General features: G+C 43.4%; 1 protein-coding gene across 9 annotated transcripts in view; it reads left to right on the forward strand.

Moving 5' to 3' along the window:
• Positions 1–21,167, forward strand: part of LOC118112229 (rho guanine nucleotide exchange factor 9) — a 46,605-nt gene that overhangs the window by 16,803 nt on the left and 8,635 nt on the right. For 5 of the 9 annotated variants that reach the window (XR_007032836.1, XR_007032837.1, XM_047340610.1 and 2 more), the window contains exons 5-11: positions 10,526–10,705; positions 12,792–12,881; positions 13,923–14,123; positions 16,612–16,791; positions 17,162–17,394; positions 18,454–18,583; positions 19,558–19,689. Coding sequence is in view for 7 of the 9 variants with exons in the window: in XM_047340610.1 (XP_047196566.1) it covers positions 10,526–10,705; positions 12,792–12,881; positions 13,923–14,123; positions 16,612–16,791; positions 17,162–17,394; positions 18,454–18,583; positions 19,558–19,689 (1,146 nt within the window). In the remaining 2 variants the exon portion in view is untranslated. Of the gene's footprint in view, positions 1–4,965; positions 5,710–7,280; positions 7,505–10,525; positions 10,706–12,791; positions 12,882–13,922; positions 14,124–16,611; positions 16,792–17,161; positions 17,395–18,453; positions 18,584–19,557; positions 19,690–21,167 lie in introns of those variants that run through there. The other 4 variants (XM_047340616.1, XM_047340614.1, XM_047340615.1 and 1 more) reach the window with 4 other exon arrangements.

Consider the following 21,167-nt stretch of genomic DNA (forward strand, 5'->3'; position numbering starts at 1 on the left):
GTGTTGCGGAGCAGCTTTGTGCTCACATCTTTGATTGTAGTATCATTGACAGGCTATTGCAGATCACAGGAGGTTTGGAGTGAGTCCTGTTGGATGACATTAGATCGACCTCTGCTATTTGCAGATGATCTTCTGCCTTTGGCTTAATTGGAGCGGGCTATCTGATGTGCACTGGGGTAGTTCTCTCACCGGGAAACAATGTCCCTATCAAGTGGAGAGTGGACAGCTGCTTCTGTGGGAAGAGTTCAGGGTCATTTTCACGAGAGAGGGTGAACAATGCGATCATGAGATTGACTGTCAATTTGGTTAGTCAGTTTTACTGTGGCTGCAGTGATAGACATTATAAAAGACCCTGGTGATATGGAGAGGACACAACTACAAAGTTAAGACCACCATTTAATCCTGTTGACCCTAATCTGCATGTTGCAGGCTTGTGACAGAAATGCATTATCTCCAGAATACCCTGAGGGAAATTCTTGAAATGTGTCACACAATCTGGCTCAAGGATCAATTGATAAGAATTTGGTGGTCAAAGGTCAAATGTCAAGGTCACTGTGACCTCACATTTTTGGCCAAAGATCAATAATTCAAAATACATGTATTACCTTTTATCAAATTCTGAATCAGAATCAGAAATACTTTATTGATCCCAGGGGGAAATTGTGTTATTCATTTAATTCACTTAATAATATAACATGAGTGTGGACAGACATCGGTGTAAACTGTACCAGGACTGGTTGGAGGAGGCGTACAACTGTGAGGCGGTGATGGTTGTAGTCATCATGTGTGATGCTGGATGTTAGATTGGATTTCATGACCCTGTGAGGTGTTATCCTTTTTTTTTTGCATAGTATAGAGTAGAGATCAACGATACCAGACTTTATAAGTTCGATACGATACAGAGACTTTTTCTGTTAGAATTTTACAGATACCGATACTTTCTTAAATTGGTAAGTTGGTAAAGTTTATTACACTTAAAGGCAAATCACATGACACATACCAGCCATTAATGACAAATATATTGCAAAAGCAATTAAACTTAAACATTAACTAAAAATGCAAAAAAAGTGCAAATAAGTATAAAAAAATATATAATGTCTGCAGCCAATTAATTAAATTAAGATTCATACATAAAAATGTAAATTATTTTTCTTTTAAGATTTCTTAATTTTTCACAGGCCATTCACAGCCAAAGTTTCCTGACAACAATGTTTAGTAAACAACAAAGGGTGTGTTGTCTTTCTATGTTTGAAGAGGTTACTTGTGTTGCAGTTGTGTGGCACTTTCTTGTCACAAACAGGGCATCTTGCTGTATTTGTACGACAGATGAAAAGTAGCACCACACTGTGTGTCCTCCCTGCCATTCACGTTCCGCTGCTCACTTTGAGACTCGAGTGGACAACACTCACAATGCAGAAGTGAAGCGTGTGGTGCTAGCGGCTGCGCAGTGCACATTCGCTTGGTTCTCGTGTCTCATTGGCTTTCCCGGTCATTTTGGCAGTGATGTTTTTTACTTGATATTATATTGATATTATTAAAAAGGATCAATACCAAATGAGTAGCTTTTGAGTATAGAAGTATCTATCCCGTAGGATTGATCCGCCCACGTCTGGTATGGAGGCCCATTTCTGATGGTAATATTGTGAAAATAAGTTGGTAGATCATAACTGAGAGATTTGTTCTCCACGGCATTTTCTTTTTTTTTAAACAAAGTGCCACATATGGGCTTCCATAGTATAGAAATGGTTTTACATTAGTAAAAATCCCAGTTATAAAAGTATGATTCGCTCACAACACTAACTTTCCTGAGTAGCTGCATCCGTGCTTGTTGTTCACATCAGTCACATACAGCAAGACTATGTTCAGTCTTATTTAACATGTGATCCTCTGCTGGTTGGGGATATTCTCCCAGTTTTCCTGCATCTCTGCTGTATATGCATGAGTATATTAGCATTGGTGTCTGCGCAGATTTAGACTTTCAGATGTGACCTTTGTTGTCTAAATGTCAGGGAGATTGGAGAGGGAGCCCACAGAGGTAGGGCCGGTTTATGTAATCTGCTCACTCTGCCTTTCACACACACATGCAGACACACTGGCACAGAAGGGGTGGGGGGAGGGGGGGGTCGACGGCGAGGGGGTCTTGTTTGAGGACGGTTGTCGTATCTCAGCTGTGATACCTCATACAGCGCTCTGCAACTCACTGAAAGCCAGGCTTTCAAGCCACTCCTTTTATCAGCATGTATGTACAGAAAGTGCCCAGGAAATTATTTATGGCTTTAAAAATACTGATATAGTGCATTGCTTCTGTGTTTTTCTTTTAAACTTATTCTGAGGCCTTTTAATCCACCCCAAAGCTCTCAGCTGAATGTGAAGACTGTGGTTTGGAGAGGGTGTGTGTGTCTGTGTGTGTCTGTGTGTGTGTCGTGGTCAGGTGCTGGCTGGTTTGGGATTGTGGGGACGGAACTGAACTAATTCTCTTGCATGTATTGATTCGTTATGATGTTGTGCTCTTTTCATAATGTGCCAACAACAGGAGACGCAGACACCAGGGCAAGTGCTGCGGGCCTGGGATGCAGTCATGCATAATACTATGTTTACCATAAGTATCACTGTGCACATGAAGGCCAAAATGGTGATGTGCATGCCAGTGGCAAACACGTGCATCAGATGGGAACCAGGGTCATCTTATCCTATCACTCACAACTCCCTCACAACACTGAGCCTTAAAGGAATACCGCACAGAAAACGATGTTCTCAATCATCACATCCTGCCTCTTTCCAACAGCAGTCTCATAGTGAAGTGTTTGAACATTGAGAGAAACTTGTCAGAACACCCCTGAAGCGCCCACTTTGTCAATATCCATCCATATGCTCACTATGATCCAGTAATCATAGTTTGCCGAAAGATATCAACCTGCAACTTCACTTGTTTTATGTTTCGGCCCTAAGCACAAATAACTAATCGCGCCAACAGCAACTAAAACCTGTTTATTTAGCCATAATTAGTTGGAAATGTGACGGTTTGGAACACATTGAGCATCTGGACGTACAGCTGCAGGAGCGGATTAGAAGTTTCTACTGACGTCTTCATACTTTTATTTCTGCCGTGATACTGGATGGCCGTTAAAATCTGTTGTTATCATCATGATTTCGATGTGACTGCAGCCTCTGCTTTCTAATTGACCCGACAGTTCACAACAACCTGCAACATCACTTTCCACTGCGACAAGAGTGCATCCATGTTGTTATCCCTACTGTACCTTTATTACCTCCGCCAAGGAGGTTATGTTTTCATCTGCATTTTTCTGTTTGTTGTTTGTTAAACCTCTTTTACACCCAAATTAGCGGATATACGCAGGTTGTTTAAACCAGCTAAAAAAGGGCAATTGGCTCCTTTCCCATTGCCAGTGGAGTTTTCCTTTCAGTTTTCTCCCCCTGTCGCGTCATGTTTGACGTCACAAACGTACTGACAACGGAGGCGCTCTCTCTTCTCATTGTCTTGCCACGCAGGTGTCATGTTTCCATTAGTGCCAATCGAATCCATTCCCATTGCAGACAAAGGCCAGGTATTAGTGGGTTGTTTGAAAAGTAAAAAGGGGGCTTTGGTTAGCAGGATTACCTCAGTTTTGAGTAAATAATACAATATAAATCCCGCAGTAAAGGGGAGTGTTGATAAGTTTACACATTAAGATCAGTTTTCAAGTTTCTTCTACTCGGCCCGTAAACACACAGCTGTAAATCTTTTGCAGCTCTGGAGGAGTTTTTTTCTTTCTGATAAATAACCCAGATGAAGTCCTCAGTGGAAAAGGTGACACACTTACACACAAACCATGTGTTACAAACTGTCGGTAGGGAGTTTGGAAGACTTGGGTGTTAACATAGAGGAAGAGGGTCAAAACAAATACAATGTCAAGTTGCATTATGAAATTGTAGAATAAAGCATTTTTGGAACTTGACCTGTCCTTGGGATTGAGTCACGATACAGCACCTTGACCTTGTAACTGCTTTGATTGCATTGATTCTTTTTATCAAATTGACATTTTGCAAGCCCCAATCATATTGTGTATTGAGCAAAAACTTTAATATTTTATAATGCAACTTTACCCTGAATTATGTGGACTTTAAACTACACAATAAATAGACAGTGATTTAATATTTAGTGGCCTACTTAATATTTCCTCTCCTTTCCCTCTACTGCCCCAAATACAATCACATTTTCCTAATCCTGCTGTTGAGATACACTAACTGATTTTTTTCTAGAACTGGTTTTATTAAAACTTATTTTATTTTATTCTTTTTTAAGTTACTTTTGATTATTTATTTTTATTTATCAGTGCCTGTTTCTGAATTGTTGCCATGCACTTTTAAGAGAATTATAGTTTTGTTATAGTTGGCAAAGTTCTGTAGGCTATATAAATTATAATGAATAGTATTTGCGAGGGAAGTGTAATGATCAAAGTAGGCAGGTTAAATTATTGTTGGAGACTGATTATCAACTGAAACAGGCATGATTATCTCCATATACGTTATTTTTATTTATTTAGGGTGTAATAAATAAAAAAGTTCAGGGAATCCATCCATTCAGAATCAAACCACTGAAACAGAGATTCAAACTGTTTTCATGAAACATTCGCGATCCTGTTTATGGAAATTAAACTCCTAGTGACCGCTGGAAGTGATTGCGAGCACCAGTGACGTTTGTGTAAATGTGGCGGAAGATCGGATCATCTGGGTGTGATTGATGGGCGGCCATGCGCAGACACACCATGCCAGTGATATTGTGAGACGGTCATCCCTTTGAGGAGCGTGCATCCATTACTCGGACATTTATTCCCCTTCATCACAGCCTGTTAATGATAAATAATAAATCAGCAGGGCCCTGTGATATTTTTAGACGGGGTGGGAGATGAATGAGGTTATGGTGCTGGCCTCTGTGGGTCGATGTGAGAGAGGGGGGCCGGCGGTGCCCCTCCCCCGACTGTAGGTGATGGCTGCTGCCGGTGTGGTGTTGCTGCGGAGCGCTGATCAGTATTAATAGAGCACCGCCTCTCAGCCTCTCAGCCCATCTCCCTGGTCCCCCACTCACCGGAAGGCAGCTCGGCAGCTGCGACCAGCCTGCGCACAGCCTCCCTCTTGTTTGCTTTGAGAATCTATTGGCCGAGAGTCGGTCGGTTTAAGGGGGAAGAGGCGAAGCACCGGCAGGTGTTGACGAGCGGGGAGACATTGCGGTGCAGCCTGATGACGATGATGATGGTGAGGATGATGCATCTCTTCCCGTGCCTTTTTGAATTACATCGCGTAGCGTGAAGAGGCAGCGGGGCATCGGGTGTTTTTCCTTTTTTCCTCCCTTTCTCGCCTGTAATGGTGGATTTCTTGGTCGCTTTGAGGCTCCGTGTCTAGACCGGGGGGAAGCTGAGTACCGCCCGTCACCCGGGAGCGCACATCTCCGCGCACATCGGCCTGCAGCGCTGCGCCATGGCCTTGGACGTCCAGACTTGCGCGGTGTTCACGGTGATCGCGGTTCTGGTGCTTGTGAACGTGCTGTTGATGTTCATCCTCGGTACTCGTTAAATGGATCGGCGCTTGGGCCCCGGTACGCAGCGCAGCAGCGCACTCGCGCACGGAGGCAGAAGAGAGCAAGGCAGCGCGCGTTGGTCGAGAGCGGGGACACCCGGCGCTCCATCACGGCTACGCGTTGAAATGAATGACGTTGGTACAACATAATGTATTTCTGTTACCCCCCCCCTCCTCCCCTCCCACCTCCTCCCCAATCCTCCGTTATGTCTTGTGTCCTCTCACCGTGTGTGGTGTAGCTAGAGTGTTGTCTGGTGGTGCTCGTGCAGTTGTGCGGATACAGATCTGTGATGCTCTTATACCTTTGCTGTGGTGACTGGAAATTCATATCCCCCCTGCATATACGTATGCCTGCCCCCACACTCCCCCAAGTCGATCTCCCTCTCTCCTCCATGTTGTATATTGTGGGTTATGCGCATGGATTAATTTCATTCTATAATAATTCAGAAACTGATGGTGTGTGTTTTTAACCACAGCCTACTGCTGCGTCAGGACTTGTTTTTTCCATTGTGTCCCACTGTAGCCACATCTACAATATGGCAGCTGATAGCCGAGCACTGATCTCCCTGCTGAAGTACAATGTGATATTTGTAGCGGGGAGGTGAGAGACTTGTTCTGCTGATCACAGACTCTGGAGCATTGTTGTAATCTCATATGAACAGTAACCAATAGCAATGCAGGTCTGGGCCTAATAAAAGGAGGGCCTCCATCACTCCAGGTTTCCCCCATTTTAGATGCAGCTAAACTCAGCTCCCATTTCACAGCCCATAATAACCACATTTCTCCCATTTCAGCGTGACATCTGTCTCTGAAGCCCACACATTGTTACACCTGCTTGCTAAATAGTGACTAATAGAAAGAATATGGCATCAGTATACGTGCATGTTTCTTACAGATGAAAAGTGCTCCAAGGGAAAGGGCTCGTCAGATGGAGATAAAAAATTCCTTTTCTTCCACATGCAGTGGCATAATCTAATAAAGGATTGGAGGCAGGTGTCATGAATGTTGAATGAATATCAGAAATAGATATTCTAAAAGCCTATCCCAGAGCTGTCCATGACAGTCCTACTTATAGTTATGGCAGGCTGGCTAGGATATGTGAAGATACTGTATGTGCTCTCTCACGCTCAGGCTAAGTGCAGTGTTTTTTATGTGTGTGTTCCTAGTTAAGTGGTAAATGTTGTACTGTAGGTGTAAAAAAGAACTGTTTGGCAGCCACGTATTACGAACTTAGATACCTCCATCACATGCCACAGCATGTGGGCCGGTGTTTTCATCACCAGGGTACAAGGCATAAAGGGCCCTCCTTGCAGGGACCCCCCACAGGGCTGCACATAGCATCACAACATTATGTGCTGTAGAAGGTTATGGTTTATTTGGCTGGCAGTCACAACACAGCCCAAGGGATGTATGTGAGCATGTGAGCATGTTGAGATAGTCTTGGATGGGTGTTATCTGTAGTTGCTCCTTGAATCAGAGTCCTGCACATGTCCCAGGTGTTCACATATTTGTATTCCCTCCAGGGCAGGTGCCTAATAGAGTTCTGTTAAATGCTGTGCAGTCAGAAGTTTCAATGTGCGGTTGGTGTGTGTGCGAGCGAGACAACAGTGTGTGTGCATGTGTGTGTGAGGATGTGTGCGTATTTCTCACCGGTTTTAGGCAGAGCATCTTTGATTGGCTCCCAGACTCAGGGTATAAGTGTATTACATAACAGGGTTGGCAGACACGGGGAGGACGGACCGCGAGACTCGCTCAGTGCGTCGCAAAGAGAAGCCTCTTTCTGGAATACAGCTCCTTGTTACTCAACAGAACCTCACGGAGGATCGTCACCACGACCACTTCCAAACAAGGGGGGATTTAATTATCATGATCGTGTGAGCCGGACTTCTCCATGCATACACTCTCCGAACAGTTCCATGCCACAAACATGGTAAGGCTGGTGAAAGGCGTGTGTGCTTGCTCAGTGATGCTGTAGGTGCTTTGGTGCAGCTGTGCTAGAGATAGACCGGGATGCTGGAATGCAGTGGAGCTGCCAGTGCAGTGAATGCTGATGTGTTGTGCTGCAAAGACGATATAAGCCAGTGAATCAGATCTCCGTTCTTAAATATTTCCTTGTCAGTCACCATGTGCTGGATGGAGCATGAAACAGAAAGCATCGTCATATGTGTCCATGTGTGGGGATAGATTCCTCTGCATTCATTTGCATTGACCCAAATACAGGTTTTGCGGTTGAAAGACCCTCTGATCTCTGATGTTGTAGCAGCCGTGTAACCATAACGATGACATAGGTCATTACATCTGGTGGACACACAGGTAATAATGAGCGTTGTGTGTGGCAACACTTCTTCTGCATGTGCGTGTCTGTGTGTCTTCACTGTATGATCAAAGTAGGTATGAGCCAGTGCTCAGGCAGGAATTGGGGAGATTGATTATGTAAGGCTTTTAATTTATTCAGACATGTAGAGGGAAAAGGGATGCAATGTATTGGAGAGGGCAGTGCTGATCTCATTAGGGAGATGGAGGGATGAGGGGAAGGAGAGGACTGAGCAAGGAGGAACATTGGCTGTGAATGGACCTCTCTCTCTCTCTCTCTCTCTCGCTCTCCTTCTCTCTCCGTCACTCTTTCTGTCTGTTGGCCATATTACAGGTGATTGATGGGGACTGGAGAGATTGTGCTTGGAGTGAATGGGGCTGAAAATGGTGTGGTGGCGGTGGGTGGATGGAGGGGGGTGTCGGGCCGTGTGCCAAGACTCATCTGTTCTATGTGTGCTGTTTCAGACAGAGGTCCTGATGTCAGATGGTGACGGTCAAGCAGAACTGCTGCTTTAACTAGTTAGTGCTGCATTGTCCTATCCAGTTGTGCAATAATCCAAATTCCTTTCCCTGAATCAAATATCATTTTTTTTATCTTTTTGAGCACTGTTCGTTGGTCCTGTTTCCATGGCAGCGTGGCACATGTTTTGCAGTGATCCTCCTCTCTTCCTGTAGTTGGAGAGTTTTGAGAGATGGGCTGGAGCCATTGTTACCCCCAGCTCTGGCCTTTTGTGATGCCCGATTGAGTCAACCTACTCAGAGACATCGTTGATCTAAAACCTGCCTGCAGAGGGAAACACAGCTGCATTTTATACCAACGTGGAAATTTGTCATGCTAATAAGGGATATTGCATTTATTCTGTGGTCACTCTGTGGCACGCAGAGACACTCGCACCTAAATCTGGAAATATTCTAGTGCCTCCTGAAGTGCCTTTGCCTCATCCCATCTTCTTGTCAATACCAGCGAAGCATCTGTCGCCATGACTACGGCTGTTCTTTCCCTTCCAGGCATGGACGTCCCTCCCTGCGTTCACTCCTCTGCCCTGATTGGCTTATATCCCCTGTAGCTGTCTCAATAAGCCATCAGGGAGGTATGCTTGTGTACAGGTTGAAGGGGGCAACGTAGCTGCTGAGTCTAAGAGCTTAGATCCTCATGGGGGGTTTCGGATGAATACCAACAAACACACACACACACACACGCACAATCTGCTGTTTCCCATGAACATTTTTGCAAATACACTGCATCAGCAGGAAAGATGGAATAGCATTTTTGTGCTGGAGTGATGGTGTGCATTTTAAAAAGGTTTTCTCATCTAGGGATTTTGTTTTATAACAGGCAACGCAGTCTTAAAATCAGTGAGGGAAAACCTCACCAGTCACATGTAAAAAACAATAACTCTAGCTCAATATTAATATGCAGAAGTCTTAATACAAGTGAAGAACTCATTTCATGTCCGTACATGTGACAAAGCTGTCCCCCGGCCTTTGATAACTCCTTACCTAGAGCCCAAGCAGCTCCTGTCAGGCTTGGTTAGCACTGGCTGCTCTGCCCACAGCCCCAGGGACTGGATGCATGGTTAGCTCTGGACCGGAGAATGCTGATGAACACTACTTTGGAGAGAACAATTGGAACAAAGAGTTGGAGCTGTGCCACAGATACATACACAGGTTTACTGCATACAAAGTAAAAAAAAAAAAAAGTGTGGCTGCACGTGCAGTGCGTGCGTGTGTGTACGCGTGTGTACGTCTCAGCTAAGTCCTCAGCGTGATGGATAGTGGTGCTGTTTGGCAGATGGATGATGTCAAACTCAGGTCGCTGTCGGGAACATTGTCCACCGTCTTGTGTCCTTTAATGAGAACAACCTTTAGCCTCCTGAACCCCCGTAAAGAATACTGATCACCTGACAGGCCTTGCACACCAAGTAAATAATACTCCATGTACATGCACACAGTTGCACAATTTAAACATTTCTTCCCAGTGTCGCATGATTTCCACATTATTTATTCATGATGTTAAAATCAATAGAAACGTTATGATGAGTCATCCTTCCATGTTTTGTCTAAGACTGTGCTGCAGATAAAATAACAAGCCCTGGTGACAGCATGAAGGAAGGGAGATTATCCCTTCACATTTGTTTGCTCCTCAGCATTTATATTACATTAACACGTGTAATTATTCTAATGTCATAATGGGCCAATTACCATCCCTGTGTGGAGACTGGTGCTGTGCTTCTGAACGCTGTGTTGTTTCTGCACTAATGGCTCTGCCTTTTTTGTGTTGTCGTATTTTGCTGCCTTGTACTGTGGTCTGTGTGAGCTATTGTGTTGTTCTATTTGCGATCCCTAAGCTGCCAGTGGGCCCTGGCTTTGAGGGTGTGTGTTTGCATCCATTAGTAATCTGAGTGGGTTTAACAACAAGGATTCACACAAATTGGGGCCAAAATGAGGCTGAGTGCTGTATTACAATCAGTTTCAAATTTGATTTAGACTCTGTTTGAGATCATGTGGGTCCATATTTATTGGTCAGTGTTTGCAGTTATGTTTGTCTGCTTAAGTGGTGGTGCGTCCACAGCAGCGGCTCCATGTAACGAGAATAAAACATAAGGTATGGCCTTTTCTCTCCCTCCAATCTCTCCAGTTGATAAGTGGAGGTTCAATCGTCAATGCTGAGGCGGTATGGGACCATGTGACCATGGCGGACCGGGAGTTGGCGTTTAAGGCCGGTGACGTCATCAAGGTGCTGGATGCCTCCAACAAGGACTGGTGGTGGGGCCAGATTGATGAGGAGGAAGGATGGTTCCCTGCCAGCTTTGTACGGGTGAGTTCGCTGCAGCCATGGCTGGCCAGCAACCATAGACACAACACACACCCACACACAAACAGAAGTGCAGGCACATGAGCATATGCACAAAAGCTGATAAATACACAGTAGGAAGGGGCACATGTATCGCACAATTGTCTTGCCATATTCACAAAACACACACACAGTTATATGCCTGCTCCACACACAGACACACACAGTTGAATACTGCTTTATTTTGATAATATATCGCACAGAAAAGCTTGTTCAGAGCCTTCATCCTGTGATCAGGGACAACGAAACAATGAAGATGATGCTGCTGATGATGAGACTCTTTTTTTTGTTTGGTATCTCCTTTAACTTCTAGTCTTGAATTCCACTTAAATGTACGTGTTCACTTAAAGGTAGGGTTGGTGGTTTGTTTCTGAAACTCTTTTCATCTTATTTGTTGAAATCCTCTTCACGTCCCAATAGCCATCAATAAGTAATTGTCTGAAAGAAAAAAAGGGCTCTCAATAAACACGACCAATCACTTCATTCTTGGCTGGCGTAGGCTACCTGTCTGTCACTAACCGCCCTGCCTGCCTGCGAGCACCGTGCACGTGCTCTCACTGCAAATGACCGGAGTCTTCAGCCGGGGTGACGTAGACTGCTGAATTAGAGACAATAGCCAGAAGTTAGTGAGCAAGTCACAAAAAAATGGCAGAGAAAGTGCAGAGAAAATTCCGAAGAGCGTTTGGATGATGAACTTGGCTCAGGGGTGTACTTGAAGTCAGAGCCAACAAACCTCTTATCATGGAAGCTATGACATGCATTACTCGGTCAATGTGCCACTAATGCTAATGGGAAATAATGTGTAGATGATGTTTTTAGCTTTGCCAGATGATTATGCATTACAGCATCAAACTCAGTTAAATTCCCCATGCTAACATGCTAAAATGCTAAGAACTAGAGAACTAAGGGCCGCCATATACTTGCTGTTTGACTACGCACATGTGTAGGCAACCAGCTGCATTATGAACATTATTTTTCACATACTTGCTTAGGTACAACATGCGTTACTGATGGAGTCCAGTAGATTCTAGATTCCACATCACAGACAAAAAAATAAAGATGGCGACGCTCGAGGAGATCAACATTTGCCTAATGTTAAAGGGATAGTTGACCCAAAAATGAAAATTCACTCATTATCTACTCACCACTATGCTGATAGCATAAAGTCCACCAGACGTTGCTAAGCTAGCGGACGTTAGCATTTCTGACGGTCCCTGAATGCACCTCGTTGGAAGATATCAGCAGACATTTAGGCTTAAAACTTGGTGTAAAGGACCTCGTTTCGAGTCTAATATGAATGTCGGGGCTTATGGACACTCGTATGACACGTTGTTTTTTTTTACGTCTGAAGATATTTCACTTATTTCTTCAATTGTATTGGATTTGGCTGCAACACTGTTTACCCCTGAAACTCCAAAAAGTGTTTTGTGGACTCATACACTTCACCCAGCCCTCGATCAGCATAGTGGTGAGTAGATAATGAGTGAATTATCAAGACAGAAAAAGTGATGATCGCACATTGTGCAGTGGCTGTGACACATCATACAATTGATGGTAATTCCGCACCTGGTCATACAGCTTGTTTTCACTACGGCCCCAACCTATTGTGTGGGTTTTGCATCTTGGGGGTGTAGCTTTGACGAGAGCACCGATGGGAGGGGGTGGGATGTATCGGTTGCAAGTGTAACTGGCTTTTACTAGCTTGTCCAGGATTACCAACCCTAGCTTTAACTTTGTGATTATATAATATTTCTGACCTTAACTAAAACCAACACTGCATGAAGACAAAGAAACTGATCCAGCTGCTACATGTTATTCCACACCTCTTTCACCTACTGATTGAAGGAAGAATTAGCATCCTTGTTGTAGATGGAGGTTTCCACAGCAGATACCCAACCTTCCTCCTCTTCCCAAGACACTCCTCATGGCCATTCCCACCTGTCCACCCGTCCATATATTCACTCCTGAGAGGGCAGGGCAGACAGGCTGACCACAGACTGTCAACCAAACCAGTATCTTTTTTTTTGTTCTGTCATTCTCTCTCTCCAAGGTGGAACCCCACCCTCCTCAGCCCCAAACAAAACAGGTTTTCTATATCAACCCCATAGCAACTCCACGGTTCCAAAACACCACGTCAAAGGTGCGTTTTTCCCAGCTTCATCCACCCATCCAGCCTGCCCGCCCACCCGCCCGCTCCAGTCTGTCCACGCAACGTACCCCTCGACATTACCAAACATTAACGTTCCCATTGACGTTATCACATCATCCTCAGTGGGGTCGATAGAGAGGCAGAACGGATGAGTCAAAAGTAAAGATAATCTCAAAAGTCTTCTGTACGGCCTATACTCAAATTATAGAAATGCTCTCACACACAATTACAGCAGAGTAATTTTGGAACCATTAATTTTCCATTTCAAATATGGATCATTTTCTTCTCTACTCTTTTTTACTATTGACTCTGACTATTGTCTCAGTCGTGTTGCTGCGCTACTAGTTCTCGTCTGCAGTCAGTGCTCTACCACCCGTCACTCTGCTTGTCTGTGGCGCTGCATTTCTCATCTTGTGTTTGGCATTCTACCCGTCGGTTCTTTGATGTTCTCTTGGCAAACTGTGTGTCATCAGGTGTTGGCTGCTGGGCATCTGAAACCACACTCACATGGCCTTTTCTGAGAGCGAGAGTGGAATACTATGTATGTGGATCTGCGTATGTGTGTGTGGATGTTGGTGAGGGCAAATTGTGAGGCTATATGCATGCATGTGTGCAGAGGGCGAGATTTTAGTTTTTTCTGATTCACACACAGGGCCAAAGTTTGGCATTAAATGTCCTCTGGGCAACAGTCTCAGAAAGAGGCTTATTTTAAGCTCTGGAGTGTTTGGCAGTTTGTCCCACACCTTTCTGACATGTTGGGCCGAGCGCTTTCCTCATTGTCCAAACTATCAGAGGCCCTCTAAATGAGTGTGTGTGTGTGTTTTTGTGTGTTTGATATGTGCATTCATATTCATGAAGAGTAACTGTCACCAGTTTGATGGGAAGCACTAATATGTATAATTTTCAGATTTATACTTAACCGTGCACATTTCATATTCAAGCGTGTGTGTGTGTGTGTGTGTGTGTGTGTGTGTGTGTGTGTGTGTGTGTGTGTGTGTGTGTGTGTGTGTTTTTGAATGGGTTTTTCCCCAGCTGTGGGTGAACCAGGAGGACGGGGGAGCGGAGCCATCTGAGGGGACCAGTGAGGTGCAGAACGGGCACCTGGACCCGACCAATGACTGCCTGTGTCTGGGCTCGCCTCTCCAGAACCGAGACCAGATGAGAGCCAACGTCATCAATGAGATCATGAGCACAGAGAGACACTACATCAAACACCTCAAGGACATCTGTGAGGTACTAAAAACACATGCACACGCGCTTTTATACCAAGGTACAGTAGAAGAGATTAATGGCACCGAACTGAAGCATGAAAGAGGTAGCCCAGTTTTGATGCTACACACGACTCTAGTATGAATTATTAGCACTCCCACATTCTCACTTTTATTCCAGGCATATCTGCTTTCGTTTGATTCCAAAACAGTCCAAAAATAAAGGTCTTTTTCTCAAATATGAAAACACAATATGCCATTTGTACACAGTAGTGGTAGCAGCCACACTTGGAGTGATCCAGCTCCAGATTATATTTGTCATCATATTATGAATCATGCCAAAGTGACAAGCTAGAATTTACACCTAATAAAATGAAACACAAGCCCTGTTATTCTTAATGTGTAACAAGCCTTTACAAGGATTCAAAACATGACACATTGAAATCAGAATCTAAAATCAAGAGGCAGTGTGATTGATAAGAACACAACCCTGGCTGTTGTTTTTCACAGCACCGTAAGACATTAGCAAGAAGATCAGTGAAACAAATATGATTGAGTGGCCACTGTATCCTAAAGTAATCCTTCTGTGAGTGATCGCACTGCACCATCAAAAACTAGACTAATAGAACCACAACCTTCACTTAGGAGCAAATATCAATCCATGAACTTTAAACTACTAATGTGACATTTATCGTAATATTCAGCCACATTGAGTTGTATAAACGATATCTTAATATATATATGGCCATGTTTTCCAGACAGACTTGAAAACCTCCACTAGCCTAGCAACATAATAAGGCTGCAGACAACCCATAATGCAACACTCCGTAAAAGACTGTAGTGACACTAGTGCTCCATTAAAAAACAATAGATTTTGTAATGAATGACCACACAATTGTTTAGTCCCCCTGAAATAAAAGACGCGGAAGATGCTTCAGTGCTGCATCGTAGTCTTAAAGTGAAAGATAATAAACTGGGCCTATACAGATAAATTAAGTAATTTTCTCCATAAAACATTTAACTGTTTCATCTTTGAGAGTTGTTTACAAATTTAAAAATGACTGGTCTCATGTCCCTCCTTGAAATAACTGAGGTAACTACATGTTGTACTTGTTAATTGGAACTGATGAATGGACATTTTGTTTACAGTCATGACAAACCAGCTATATGTTTATTTTACTCGTGATAACCAGCAAGTGATAGTCATAATATAACAACAAATAGTAACAGACTTAGTTGTTTCATCCTTCTGTTAAATACAGTAGTCTATTTCCATCAGTTGGTTTTCCTGCCGACAGGAATACAAGTTAGTTTAAATGTAATGCTTTTTATTTGTCGTTTAAAGGAATTCATAACAATCATATGAGAATACAGAGCAAAATACTTTTGCATCACATTGACTCACAGTCAAGAGCAAGTTTTTGCTCATCTGATCGGCTTTCCTTAATCCTCTGTTTACCCAATGTCTGTAATTTGGGTTTAATGGTTAGAATGGTAAAATGCAGGGTTCTACCACGGATAATAAGTGTAGGGGAATCTTATGGTTTGTTGCAACTGTGGAAAGTAGATACGAACAAGCCAGTCCAAGGGAAGATTTATACTTTCTTACAACTGTTTGCAAACTGTGTCTTTGACGGATGTAAAAGTAAATGGGTTTTGAGATTCAGGGAAGCTAGTTAGAGGAGAAATGTGTTCGGGCATCCTGGCGTCCATTAAGTCAAAATGTCATGAGGTGATTCTTAATGGAACCCTTCATGACTCTAATGGCTAAGTTGCTGAGGTGGCTATCAACAAGGATGCTTCATATCTTAATGCCCGATGACACACACAATCATTTGTACGGTAAATTCTTTTGAACGCATGTTTGTCTTCAAGATTCACACTACATTTCTCTAATGGAGGATTCCCCAGGTTAAACCAAAGCCTGAATTATGATTATTTGGATTGAGCTTGACTTCAAGAAACAGAACAAAAGACAACAGAGACGTCTGAGTGTCTGAGTGTGAAATAGCAAAAAACAAAAGACCTGCCTCTTACGGCAGAACTTCTTCAAACCTTCAGGGAATTTAATTAACAACGAGAATTGGAATAACAAATTGGGACCACAGTTCAACCTGCAAAAGGTTGTGTTTGACTCTACAGAGGATTCATAGTACATTTTAATTCAAATATTTAGGTAATTAACATGTTTATTATGAAAGACTTAACAAAATAGGATTGTGCAAAGGTCCAAACATCCCAAAAGGGGATTTTTTTTTAATCTTATGCACTCAAGGTGTTATATTCCACAAATTACACAAGAAACGTATCTTATGAGAACAAACCATTGAACAAAAAAAAGATCATACGACTTAATTGTCTTGCATTTTTAGAAGGAAAAATAAAATCACTTTTTCGACTTAAAGGACTCCAGAGAATATGAGAGTGACTCGTAGCCTTGCAGCCATGTCACACTATAGGACCTGGAATCATCTCTGAAAACTTCTCAGGCACTGTAACCCATATTGTTGCAGGGCTACCTGCGCCAGTGCAGGAAGCGCGTGGACATGTTCAACGACGACCAGCTGAAGGTCATCTTTGGCAACATCGAGGACATTTACCGCTTCCAGATGGGCTTCGTCAGAGACCTGGAGAAACAGTACAACACGGAGGACCCGCACCTCTCTGAAATCGGACCATGCTTTTTAGAACATGTGAGTTCAAATAGTGTCAGCTGAGCATTTCTCATTAAAGCTGATAAAAATTAGGATGGAAACTGACTGTTGACTGTCCAGCCGAGAGCAGCCATAACTGCTAATAATTGTGTACGGCCCGTTATCTCACGATCAGAACTTAATAATCTTCTTATCTTGAGATAAGAGTTAAGTTGTGGAGATAATTAAGTTGCCAGAAAACCGTATCTCCAGATAACGAGATGATTAAGTCATCATCATGAAAAAAAAGCTGATGGAAATATTTAATGAACCATATACGGTTCTTCTATGCACGTTACCTTATGAAGAAGTGGAGTCAGAACTTATTTTCCTCTCTGATCGTGCACCTCTGTGCTCCTTCACTCTGCAGCAAGATGGTTTTTGGATCTATTCAGAGTACTGCAACAACCACTTGGACGCCTGTATGGAGCTGAGCAAACTGATGAGGGATGGCAGGTACCAGCACTTCTTCGAGGCCTGTCGCCTCCTCCAGCAAATGATTGACATCGCCATAGACGGCTTCCTGCTCACCCCTGTCCAGAAAATCTGCAAATATCCACTCCAGTTGGCCGAGCTGCTCAAATACACCGCACAGGAGCACAGGTAGTGTACCCAGACTGTGTTGCTGTTTTGATGGCAGTTTATTTGCTTCTAAAAAATTATCTTATTACTGATGGGTCATTGCGCTCCAGATGCATTGCGCTGTGATGCAGCTGTTTTTGGTGTCGGGTTTGTTATCCATGCATGAAATGAGACAATTGTTGTTTTACACTGTTTCACCAGCTTTCTGTGGATGTTTGCGATGAAAGCGTTTCATCAGGAAACCTCACTTGTTCTAAAAATGGACATGACAGTGCGGCAGTTCATAAGCAAGTCAAATAATTTGAATATCAACACACGGCCATGTGATCATTGCATAGAGCTCTGTATATAAATAGGTTGCAGATATGAATTTTGGCTCCGCTGGAACATATACAAGTGTCAACATTCACCGCCACTGTATGCACAGCGCAGGAGAACAACGGGCAATCTAAACATTTGCACATGATCTCTCATGAACATATATCAGCATCCAGATGTGCAAACTCACGGGTGCAAGCCCACAGAAACATGGTGTGAATGATTCAGCGTGTCTCAGCCAGCTCCAGGTCATTTACAAACCACGCTCTCTCAGCCAGAGAGGGATAGGTGCCAGCTCTGCCAGCGAGGCATGCCAGATCACAGTGTTTGACTGTTAGGAGCTGTGGAGAATCTGCCAGATATAGGCCTGCTCTCGCTGTCACACCACACACACACACACACACACACACACACACACACACACACACACACACACACACACACACACACACACACACACACATTATTATCTTTCAAAGTGCGGATTGGATCCATAGCACATCTAAGCCAGAGGGATAAATCCAGCTCAGTTAGCAAAGACGCAGTCAGAGTTAACTGTGGAGAGAGAAAATGGCTGATGACTGTGCTCCTGCAGATGTACTGCTGTTACTTTTACTTTATAACCCTTGTCTCTAATAGGCTACTCTGTGCCATTTACTGCTGCAACATTACATGTGTTTTTTTAAAGAGCGGCCGATCTCCAAGAGCTATAAGTTCAGCCTTTAAAAAGCTTGTGTAATTATGTGTAAACTGTGTCCACAGTGACTATCGATACGTGGCAGCAGCCCTGGCAGTAATGCGGAACGTCACTCAGCAGATCAACGAGAGGAAGAGGAGGCTGGAGAATATTGACAAAATCGCCCAGTGGCAAGCTTCTGTTCTGGACTGGGAGGTATGTGTTTGTTCTGACTGTGGCGTTACATTACAATACATCTGAGGTCCATCACTTGTTTTACTGGCTGCGTTTGGTGCAGTCTCTTTGTGCATATGTTTAGTTACATATTTTGCAAATTGAAGAACTTGCCTTTTGCTCCATATGTCACCAAACCTAACCCTGTGTGCAATAATATTTCATCTTTTTAAGAAGTAGTTCTTGACCGTAAGAAACTGAACAAGGTACCTTTTCAACTTTCACTTTCAAAACAAGAAAAAATCCCTGCAGAGTTACCTTCTCTAACATTGTTAAAGGAGTATTCATAACTTCAACAAAGCTAGGAGACTTTTAAGAGCCACAAAAATACAAGACTTAATCAGAGCAGCAGAGGCTGAGATATCTCACATTTCAGCTCCCAAAGATGCTTTTCCCATCATGCAACTTGATAGTGTCCTCTGCCAAGTAATCAACCTTTTCTTATTAACCTTGTCCTCAGAAAGTGTTGTCCTAAGCCTTAGCGAGCCCAAAGAAAGAAAGACGTTCCATTGACTTCTCTGTTGGCGGCTGTATTTCTGAGGACTCCAGGAAGTGAAGTGTTTCAGTCGAGTTATTCTTGAGACCCCGACCTTAACCCTGACCTCCCATTTATTTTAAACTGCACCTGCACAATCACTATGGGTTGACATCACAAAATGTTACTTTGTGAGCTTGTAAACAAAACATAATACCCTAATTATATGGGCGAATAAATAATCACAAACAGTATTCTTAGTTGTTGGTTCTTAGTTGTGTCTCATATCGTAAGTGCACCTCCTTGGAAGCTCAGAAATAAACCCTCCAAGTTTGAAGTCGATCAGAACAGACAGTTATCTTGACAAAGCTACGTCAGAGCCGCAGATAACAACTGGATGACAATTACTGAGCACGTTTGCTGTTCCAAAGGTGTTCTCTTCATTTACTAACTGTGCGTCTGTGCTTGTGTGTGTGTCCAGGGAGATGATATCTTGGACAGGAGCTCGGAGCTCATCTACACAGGGGAGTTGTCATGGATCTATCAGCCGTATGGACGCAGCCAGCAGCGAGTCTTCTTCCTCTTTGATCACCAGCTGGTCCTCTGTAAGAAGGTAGCTGCTGTCTCTGTCTTTCTTTCCTTTTTTTACTTGAAGACTTTATTGGCTTTAAAAAAAAGCAGACGAGCTTAAAATCTCACCCCAGCCTCCATTTTCTTGAGAGTTGTGTATCACATGTCTGGTGACGGAGATGCTCTGAGACAATGTGACTTCTTCAACCTTACTCGAGAGCTGCAAAACACATTACATAATGCCGAATAAAACACACCAGCGCTCGGAGGAAATGCCTCCCCATCCTCGGCACCTTTCACAAAATGGAGCTGTGGTAGTTTGGGCTTTAATGCACTGAGGCTGTGCTCTCCTGTCAGACGGATGTTCATGCTCGGCTAGACTCAGGGATACATGCGCACGGAGACGCAGACACAGATGCAGACGGACACTCACACACAAACACGCACAGGAATAACTGCATCATTGCGCACACACGTGTACACACAGAGGAACAATAATTTCACCATTACACACACAAACAGAGAGAATACAAATATAATACATACAAGATGTAGCGCCTTTTCTCATCCCCCCGTCTATCACATCTGAAGATCTCTGGCACCAGAAATAAACTGCAGATCACACACGTGTGTCGACTGTTCTGGTCCACCAAATAAAGTCGGCTCCAAGACATAGTAAATTATAGATTCTAGCCTTTGTTCTACACTTCCTGCTTCAGCGTCTTCGGTACAACATGTGTAATGGCAGCCCTCGGGGGGTGCGAGTAGCCCCGCTGCACATAGTCTTCCATCTTTTCTTCTCATCTCTTATCAGCACACGAATGCAGCTCTGTCTCTATATGCTTATTAAAAGATCCCTGTTTCCTTTTTCTTATTTTACCTTCCTTGACCTTTTCGTGTGACTGGATGTTATTTGGGCCTGAGGCAATGGTCACGATGATGAAGACTGTTTTTTACGTGCAACGCCTTTTTTTCTGCAAAATATGAATGAGGGTTATTTGTGCTTGATGTAGGTCACAAACAACAAGTCTTATGCGACAGTAGGTGAATGTTCTGTGGTGTTGGAAATTGTGATTCACATTTTTCACTCCTCAACGATTAATCCATTAATAATAGCAAATACATAGTTGATTAAAAATAATTATTGGCTGCAGCCCTCATGCTGGTGCAGCTGAAAAACAAAGTAAATTAAATATTCATAGTTTTGTTTATTTTTTGAGGCTTCACTGGTTCTACAATCAAAAATGACACCAAGTAAGTCTCTCAACAATGACTGAGCAGTTTTAACTTCACAAAAATATGATTCATTGCAGGGTTGTTGTACTGTAGAGCATGTGTCTGTATAAAATGCTCCTGAAATATATAATGTATTTGTAGCGTGTAGTGAGCTGCAGCTTTACGGAGAAATGGGACAGTGAGTGTGGAGGGTGTTTGGATGTTCGGGGCAGCAGATGGAAAAGGTTGCATAAAACAAAGTCTCTAGATACCAAGGGAATGACCTTGAAGATTCAGCACACACAG

The sequence above is a fragment of the Hippoglossus stenolepis genome, chromosome 7 (assembly GCF_022539355.2).
Source record: "Hippoglossus stenolepis isolate QCI-W04-F060 chromosome 7, HSTE1.2, whole genome shotgun sequence".
Taxonomy (NCBI): domain Eukaryota; kingdom Metazoa; phylum Chordata; class Actinopteri; order Pleuronectiformes; family Pleuronectidae; genus Hippoglossus; species Hippoglossus stenolepis.